This window comes from Phaseolus vulgaris, chromosome 4 (assembly GCF_051622355.1).
Source record: "Phaseolus vulgaris cultivar YP4 chromosome 4, ASM5162235v1, whole genome shotgun sequence".
NCBI lineage: Eukaryota > Viridiplantae > Streptophyta > Magnoliopsida > Fabales > Fabaceae > Phaseolus > Phaseolus vulgaris.
The window spans coordinates 42,590,644-42,600,032 of record NC_143501.1 but is presented as its reverse complement, the minus strand read 5'-3'; the positions used below and the strand labels follow the sequence as shown (position 1 = coordinate 42,600,032).

Sequence of the window (9,389 nt, the reverse complement as noted above, 5' to 3'; positions counted from 1 at the left end):
TGATCCCCTGCCCAAAGGCGTGGACCATCAAGGCCTCGTACTGTGTCTGGAGCTTCACTATGAACGCCCCAAACTTGTTCAAAAAATCCTTCAAAGACTTACCTTGTTTTTGCTTTACGCCAAAAAGATCGAAGGGAACCGGTGTTCGAGCCTGGTTAACATGAATTGTTCCCTGAACAACTCGAAAAACTGGTCGAAGGAGGTGATGTGGCCCTTGGGAAGGCCACTAAACCACTGCAACGCTGTTCCTGTGAATGTACCCATGAACATCTTACAATGTATGGCATCTGTCCCTCCCAAGATGATCATCTGGACGTTGAACGTTGTAAGATGGCTCTCGGGGTCTTCTACACCCGTGAAAACAATCTTGGGCGTTATGTAATTAGTTGGTATGACAATGTCCATAATCGTCTTCGAAAACGGTCTAGGGCGAGCTCTTAGTTGAGCAGTCTGGCCTCACTCCCCTGCGGAGCGTTCGAAAATTTTCGCCATCAACTGGTGACACGTCTATTTTCTCCATCAACTAGTCTTGTCTGAGCAGCTGCTCAGCTCGAGCTTCTACCATGAGTCTTTCCTGTTCAGGTTTGGCCACCACCATTGCTTCTTAAAGAGCACTCATAGTTTCCATCAGTTTTTGTATGGTGGGGGGTGTCATTCATTTCAGATCTCAGTGGACCCTACCTCATGTTTCTCATCACGTCTGAAAAGTCAAGTACGACTGTGGGTGGGATCAGGTTTTATCGAGCCCCACGGTGGGTGCCAAATGTTCTTGTCGGTTGACGTGCTCGCCGGTTGACTCTGATGACAAGCTCTAGCTCTGTCTGTCTCTTCACGAATCCGTCTTTTACTCTTGTTGCTCTATAATGTAGCTCCGTTGAAATAGATGGGACCCTGCATGTTGATTGCACTCCGACGATCAAGTTAGTAAAGGGTTTACTAAAAATCAAGAAGTATTTAGTTTCAGTCTTAAAAACAACGTACTTTTACCTAGGGTCTCAAGCCCTTTTTATAGCTTACCTCTTGTAATAGCTTTCTATCACGAGAATTTAATCTCAACTGAAAGCATACTTAACATGAGAAAATTCAATCTTTTCAAGGGCGCCTTCTCTCAAGGTGTTACAATAAAAGAGAATCTTTTCTTCCAAAAATTTATAAAATAATAACAGAATAACCACCAGCACACCAACTCACATATATATACACTCTCAAAAGTTCATAAAATAATAACAGAATAACCATCAAGACACCAACTCATATATATATATATATATATATATATATAAAGAAATAGTATTATTAAAATCCACGTCTTTATATTGTTAAGATATATATTAATCCTCATTAAACTTATACATGTGATTTTTATTTATAAATTTATTATATCACTCATTTAAATTTTTTTATTTCTTATATATTAAGCAGAAAAGTAAAAAATAAAATAAAAAAATAGAGTATTGAATTTAATAGAAGTTCGGAAACTGATATAATTCAATCTAAATAAAACCTACACTCATAATACGAATATATTTATTTGTATTTGTATTTTATTTTTTATATAACTTGGAAATTATTACAGAAGCGTTTACTTATTTATAAAAATAAAAATATAAAAAAACAACAAAGCTCCCAAGAGTTTATAAAATAATAACAGAAGATAATAAGAGGCACCAACTCTTATATATAACTCATATATATATATATATATATATATATATATATATATATATATATATATATATAATAAATAAAGGAATGGTATTATTAAAATCGACTTCTTTATATTGTTAAGATATATATTAATTCTCATTAAACTTATACATGTGATTTTTATTTTTTATTTATAAATTTATTATATCACTCATATTTAAATTTTTTTTTCTTATATATTAAGCAGAAAATTTAAAAAAAATCAAATAGAGTATTGAATTTAATAGAAGTTCGGAAACTGATATAATTCAATCTAAATAAAACTTACACTCATAATACGAATATATTTATTTGTATTTGCATTGTATTTTATTTTTTATATAAGTTTGAAATTATTACATAAGCGTTTACTTATTTATAAAAATAAAAATATAAAGAAACAACAAAGCTATTTTTCTTAAATTTTAGAGAATATTTGATTAAAATTATTTTATTAATATAATAAATTTTCATCTAATTTATTCTTAAAAATTTTTATAAGAAAATTATTAAATCATTTTATAGATATAATAAATTTTCATCTATTTTTAAATTTTTTATAAATTATTTATTCTTAAAACTCTTTATAAATCTATTTTTAATTTTTTTATAAATAAATATTTATTCTTAAAATTCTTTATAAGAAAATCATTTTATTGATATAATAAAATTTAAAAATTTTGGTCTAATTTTTTTAGAGATTTAATTTTTTTTTCTTGTAATTTAATTTTTTTTTCTTGTATAGGTGTGTTAGTCTGCCAAATGCCGAATAATACCTAACATGAGCTTTGTAAAAGTAGACAAATGTATGTGGTTAAGTTTAAAAATAAGTATTTTTAATTTTATAAAGTGTCTATTATTACCAATATTTTAATTATTAGCCAAATAACATAATCAATACGAACATTAACATATATTTATGAACAAGTTAACATTGACTAGACAATGAATCATTTTCCATTAAAACTTAATATAAGCTTGAGAGCAATATACATAAATATTTTTTTATATTATATGAGAAAAAAGTTAAGACTGTTTAAATTTTAAAAATTCAAATAATATTATAATTCCATTTTAATTTAAAAAAGATTAAATCGATATGCTGTATCAGGATTAAAATTAAGATTTAAAAAGTATAATTTAAATAATATTTAATTTAAAAAAACTGTACTTGTATTTAGTCATACATTTATATTAATTAATTTCAAAAACCACTTGCTTTTATACGTTTCATATACTCTTTAGACATAAGAGATATACATGGATAAAGCGTACAATTTTTAATATACTGTATTGAAAGCGTACATTTATGTATTAGCCACATTTGAAATCTTTATTAAAACATAAAAAAAACTTGTATTTAGTCATACATTTATATTAATTAATTTCAAAAACCACTTGCTTTTATACGTTTCATATACTCTTTAGACATAAGAGATATACATGGATAAAGCGTACAATTTTTAATATACTGTATTGAAAGCGTACATTTCATAATTTATGTATTAGCCACATTTGAAATCTTTATTAAAACATTAAAAAAAAGTCAAATTCTTTAGCATTAGCCTCGTATTTGGAATGTCTAAATAATGTTTAAAGAACGAAATTTTATTACATAAAATATTTTTCAAAAATGTTTATTGGACATACTCCACCCTAAATAATATTTTTAATTTTTTTTTATTAAAAGTATTAATATTTATTATGGAGGTAAGATGCAACAAGGTTCTCAAAATATAATAACCCAATATTTTTATAACAAAGTAACACACTGAAATGACATAACATTACAGACCCAAAAGTATTGTATACATTATAAAGAAACATGAAAATAAATTATTAGTGACTCAAAACATCAGAGTTCTTAGAAAGAACCAAACACATTACACAGATAGTAGACAAAAACACCAATAACAAAAATCTAGACAAATTTGCATCAAAAGCAAAGATTCCTTAAACCGATTCTTCAATTAGATGAATCCTGTAGCCTTCTTTCACCTCCACCTTGGTTAAGGTGTTCCACTTCTGTCCCATAATTCGTAGTAGAGGAATCTTCTTCACATGCATACACAACAAAACCGAATATTCAGCATCACAGTGGCACTTGCAGAAACAAGTATGCTCATTGTAAAAACAAAATCAACTTATATAAAAAGTCTGAAACTACTACAATGTCTTACGAGATAAAACCAAGATTGAAACAATTAGATAATGTGTGTGTAAAATGAAAAAAATAATAGGAAATCATGTTGCAGAGATACCTCATGAAAACAAATACTAGAACTCATTACCTTGTGAGGATTGGTTCTCCGTTGGATTGGTAATCCATGATCCAACCATTCCCTTAAGCTTATCAACCACCCCTGTCCCTGGAGTCTTCACATACATCTCTTGGTACCTTCTCTCAGTCTCTATATCTTCACTTCCTAACCTTCTTTTCACTTCCTCTGATTCTGTTACCTTCCATAATGGTATCTGTTGGTCTACTCTTCTCTCAGCCTCATCCTCTCTCTCATGCACTGCATCAGAAATCACCTTTTTACCACCCTTGTTTCCTTCCTCAGTAACCTTCACTGGCTCCTTCCTATGCAAAGTCTCTGATATCACTTCAGAGAGAGCACTGTCTTCAGGGGTTGGCCTCAGCTTGTCCGCCAAATAGTCCTTCATAGAAACACCCTTGTCTTGTTTCACACCCACACTAGGATATTGTTCACCAGCAACGTTGGACTTCACACCACTTCCCACTCCTCCAACGTTTCCGTATGGACCTAGGTTTTCAGTCAGAGACTGAGCAACACTCTTTCCATATTCAGTTGGTGCAGCAGCATGCTCTCTTCTCCTCTCTTCATGTGCTGTTGTTGTGTCACCGAACCCGAGCTTGGAAGCTACGGTGTTTTTGGCTGAGATAGCTTTATCAGCTACTGCAGAGGTGGCTGAAGAGATTGTTGATTGCTGTTGATTGCTTGGATTTTCTTGGTAATTCTTTGTCTGTGTTGTTTCTGTGTTGGCACCGTATCCAAGCTTTGAAGCTACTGCATTTTTGGCTGAGGCAGCTTTATCAGATATTGCAGAGGTTGCTGCAGAGATTGTTGATGGTTTTTCTTCGTGATGCTTTGCTTGAGTTGTTTCAGTGTCATAACCGAGCTTGGAAGCAACGGTGTTTTTGGCTGAGACAGCTGTATCAGCTATGGCCGAGTTTGCTGAAGAGATTACGGAAGGTTTTTCTTCTTCCCGATGAGTTGTTTCAGGACCATATCCGAGCTTTGAAGCTACGGTATTTTTGGCAGTGACAGCTGTATCAGCTATTGCAGAGGTTGCCGAAGAGATTGTTGATGGTTTTTCTTCTTGATGAGTTGTTTCAGCACCATATCCAAGCTTTGAAGCTACGGTATTTTTGGCACTGGCAGCTTTATCAGCTATTGCAGAGGTTGCTGAAGAGATTGTTGATGGTTTTTCTTCTTGATGAGTTGTTTCAGCACCATATCCAAGCTTTGAAGCTACGGTATTTTTGGCACTGGCAGCTTTATCAGCTATTGCAGATGTTGCTGAAGAGATTGTTGATGGTTTTTCTTCTTCCTGATGAGTTGCTTCAGGACCATATCCGAGCTTTGAAGCTACTGTATTTTTGGCAGTGACAGCTTTATCGGCTATTGTAGAGGTTGCTGATGAGATTGTAGACGGTTTTTCACTGCTTGTGTTCTGTTGCTGATGCTTTGTTTGAGTTGTTTCGGTGTCAGCACCATATCCGAGTTTGGAAGCTACAGTGTTTTTTGCCGCGACGGCTTTATCAGCCATTACGGCTGTAGCTAAAGAGACTGTTGATGGTTCTTCGTTGCTTATGTTCTCTTCTTGCTTCTTTGCTCGAGTTGCTTCGCTCTCATTTCTGTCGCCATATCCAAGCTTTGAAGCTACATTATTTTTAGCAGTGATGGCTGTATCAGCTATTGAAGCGGTTGCTGATGAGATTTTATCTGTGTAACTGCTCTCATTTGATGGTTTCTCCCTTGATCCGTATTGGGATTCCTCCATGTGTGTGGTGTTGTAGGCTTGTGGGGTTCTGGTTTCAGTTGAAAATTCAGGTAGAAAATGATCGTGGCTTCTAGATGAAGGATATTGAGTATTTGTTGCACTTCGACTAGATTGTTGTGGCAAGTGTCGGTCATGGTTCGTGGTAGAATGGTACTTATCCTGGTTTACAGATGAAGGGTATTCATCATGGGTTTTGGTGTAATGGGACTGAACTTTAGGTTCGGTAGATAACTCTGGTGTAAACTGAACATGTCTTCCTGTTGAAGGGTACTGATGTCTTGTTTCATTAGATTGCTGTGGCAAGTGTTGGTCATGGATTTTGGTATAAGGGGGCCGAAGTGTGGGTTCAGTAGATAACTCTGATGCGAACCGATCAGTGCTTCTGGATGGAGGGGATTGAGTTTTTGTTGCAGTAGACTGGTGAGGCAAGTGTTGGCCATGGATTTTGGTAGAAGGGTGCTGAAAATTAAGTTCAGTAGATGACACTGGTGTAAACAGATCATGGGTTCCAGATGAAGGGTACTGAGTTTTTGTAGCACTGGATTGTTGAGGCAAGTGTTGGTCATGGATTTTGGTCAAAGGGTGCTGAATATTAGGTCCAGTAGATGAAACTGGTGTAAACTGATCATGGTTTCCAGATGAAGGGTATTGAGATTTTGTAGCACTGAATTGTTGTGGTAAGTGTTGGTCATGGATTTTAGTTGAAGGGTGCTGAATATTAGGTCCAGTAGATGACACTGGTGTAAACTGATCATGGGTTCCGGATGAGGGGAATTGAGGTTTTGTAGAACTGAATTGTTGTGATAACTGTTGGTCATGGAAGGTGGAAGGGTGCTGAATATTAGGTCCAGTAGATGACACTGGTGTAAACTGATCATGGGTTCCGGATGAAGGGAATTGAGGTTTTGTAGCACTGGATTGCTGCGGCAAGTGTTGGTCATGGAAGGTGGAAGGGTACTGAATATTAGGTCCAGTAGATGACACTGGTGTAAACTGATCATGGGTTCCGGATGAAGGGTATTGAGGTTTTGTAGCACTGGATTGCTGCGGCAAGTGTTGGTCATGGAATTTGGTAGAAGGGTGCTGAATATTAGGTCCAGTAGATGACACTGGTGTATACTGATCATGCCTTCCAGATGAAGGGTATTGAGTTTTTGTAGCACTGGATTCTTGTGGCAAGTGTTGGTCATGGAATTTGGTAGAAGGGTGCTGAATATTAGGTCCAGTAGATGACACTGGTGTAAACTGATCATGGCTCCCTGATGAAGGTTGTTGAGTTTTTGTAGCACTGGAATGTTGTGGAAAGTGTTGTTCATGGAATTTGGTAGACTGAATATTAGGTCCAGTAGATGACACTGCTGTAAATTGATCATGGCTTCTAGATGAAGGGTATTGATTTTTTGTTGCACTTGATTGTTGTGGCAAGTATTGGTCATGGATTTTGGCTTCAGGGTAGTGAGTTTTGGTTGGTGTGGACAACTCTGGCGCAAACTGGTCATGGCTTTTGGGGTATTGGGTTTTAACTTCACCAGAAAGTTCAGGCATAGTTGCAGTAGACAGCTCTGGTGTAAATTGGGAGTGGCTTCCAGCAGAAGGGTGGTGGTGAGTTTCAGGAACAGTTGGAAAGAGGTTTGGTTCTTGGTTTGGCTCATAAAGAATAGTCAACATGGAGAAAGATTTCTCAACTGGGGTAACGTCAATTTCTGCTCCAACTGTTAGCCATACAAAACATTACAAAAACGGCATGACAATAGATTAGAATCAAATCAAGGCATGTGAAGATGCTAAATCTCATGGCACACAAATATAGTTCATGTTAAATATTGGTCCACAATGTGTTATAGAACCTGTGTATAACACCTTCTACAACTTTGAGAATTTAACCCGCTATTATGTATACACATCAATGAATCCGCATGCGTACTCTAACAGATCACAGCAACTTTGTTCAACTTACCTAGCCCACTTGGATCTTTGACTTTGGTTTCATAATTTGCTGGAGCATATGCTTGATGTGCACTTCGTGGAGCGTGAGGATCTTCCTCCAAGTGAATTGGTCTCTCCAAATTGACCTTAGCATGCACTGCTTTCTCTACCGCAACAAATGTCCTAGTTGGGTCACTGGCTCTGCTTTGATTAACTCCAGTAGTTGGAGAAACAACCATCACTCTTGGCTCATGATGAGGTTCTCCTCCCTTAACTGCTATACCTCCTAAATTAACACCACTTCTCCCAACACCTCTAACACCTTCACTGTCGTAAACTGCAGAACAATCATCTAAATTATTGTCAACCCAAGGAATCATTTTTTTCTTCAAAAATACTAAATTGTCAGATCTTATCTTAAATGAAAATAGACAAGTAATCTTAAAACTTGTTCGTACTCAATAAAATTGTCCAACAGGTATATACACTACCTGAGAGGAGAGTGTTTAGTTACAATGATAAATTCAAATGTGCTAGAAAAAGAACTTACTCGGTGCTCCATGGACTTCTGGGTATACATCTTCGTCATCTTCTTCATCCAAGTCATGATCATCAGGAATATGTTGATCTTCATAGCGATACTCGTGGCCAGGTTCATGGTCATGATGGCCATGCTTTGTGATAGTGTCCTTAATTTTCTTGGCCTTCTCTTTTACCTTCTTCATAACCGTCTTCTTCTCATGCTGGTTGTGTTCATCCCCATGCGCCACTGCATAAAAAATTTAAAGCAAAAACCAAACAAATTACAATAAGGAAATTAACATGTACGTGCCCACCAGAGGAAGCTAACAAAGGTTGATCAAATCAAACTTCCAACTTCCAAAAAAGTGAAATTTGTACCTCGTGACCCAACATTTTGAGGATTATGGTGGTGTTGACCGGAGTTGTGCCCCTGAGTTTGAACTGCTCTTGGATCCATGATTGAATAGGTAGATTGAATTGAATAGGTAGATTGAATAGGTAACTTCTTCTAGTGTACTCGGTGAGGAATGTTCATGACAAAGGTTTATAATAAGAATGCTTTATAAAGAAGAACATGAAACTGTGTTTTGCCACCTTTGCATGGCTGTGGCATATCCAAACTGGAGACACGTGTTGTGACATAACCGACAGGCCTTTGCCAGTTGACACGTGTTGACCAATTTTAGCCACGTGGCTCATTCTCATACACCACTAGAGGTTTTGAAGTAGGAAAAACCGCCGTTTTAGATAATAGATAAATGCTACTACAGTTGTGTCAATATAATGATATATTTTACATAGAACAGACAGAACATGAAAGTTCATGCTACTTCATTCCTCCTTAATAAAATACAAAACTAGTGGCTATATGTTTTAAATATAAATATAATTTTATGGACCTCAGTTTTATTTATGTATTATTAATATAATTATATAGAAACACTACACTTCTTTATATTCTTAATAAAATGAATAATAATGATACGAAAAATTAGATAACTAATAAAATTCATCACTTTTGGTAAGTGTTTTTTTTTTCTATTTAAAATTTTTACTTTGCAATAAATTTGTTCTTTTCAATAAAGTAAGATTGGATTGAAGTTTTTTGAAACATATATTTTTTCTCTATTCTTTCTCTTCCGAAGGAATTTGGAGTGGCTAGGGTTTGTGTGAGTAGTTGTTCATTCTCCAACTTGGTGGTGGTGGCGCAGGGGTCGTGGATGTTG

General features: G+C 35.3%; 1 protein-coding gene across 4 annotated transcripts; it reads right to left on the bottom strand.

The window, feature by feature from the left end:
• Nucleotides 1-3,421: 3,421 nt before the first annotated feature.
• On the bottom strand, nt 3,422-8,701 carry LOC137837644 (uncharacterized). 4 transcript variants are annotated; one of them, XM_068646714.2, is made up of 5 exons: nt 8,542-8,701; nt 8,192-8,410; nt 7,673-7,993; nt 3,978-7,427; nt 3,422-3,741 (listed from the first exon to the last, which is right to left on the bottom strand). In XM_068646714.2, exons 1-5 carry the CDS (start codon nt 8,618-8,620, stop codon nt 3,653-3,655), a joined length of 4,158 nt encoding a protein of 1,385 aa, XP_068502815.2. In that variant the 5' UTR covers nt 8,621-8,701; the 3' UTR covers nt 3,422-3,652. The 4 variants fall into 4 exon arrangements, with proteins under 4 accessions (XP_068502815.2, XP_068502816.2, XP_068502817.2 ...); XM_068646715.2 differs by having other exon boundaries at nt 3,422-3,738; XM_068646716.2 differs by having other exon boundaries at nt 7,673-7,978.
• Nucleotides 8,702-9,389: the final 688 nt, after the last annotated feature.

Bases quoted from the DNA above. Each gene is read 5' to 3' on its own strand.
- LOC137837644 (XM_068646714.2), bottom strand. From the start codon at position 8,620: ATGGATCCAAGAGCAGTTCAAACTCAGGGGCACAACTCCGGTCAACAC. The intron at 8,411-8,541 runs GTACAAATTTCA...TTTTTTATGCAG, and splicing joins TCAAAATGTTGGGTCACGAG to TGGCGCATGGGGATGAACAC. The intron at 7,428-7,672 runs GTAAGTTGAACA...TATGGCTAACAG, and splicing joins CAAAGATCCAAGTGGGCTAG to TTGGAGCAGAAATTGACGTT.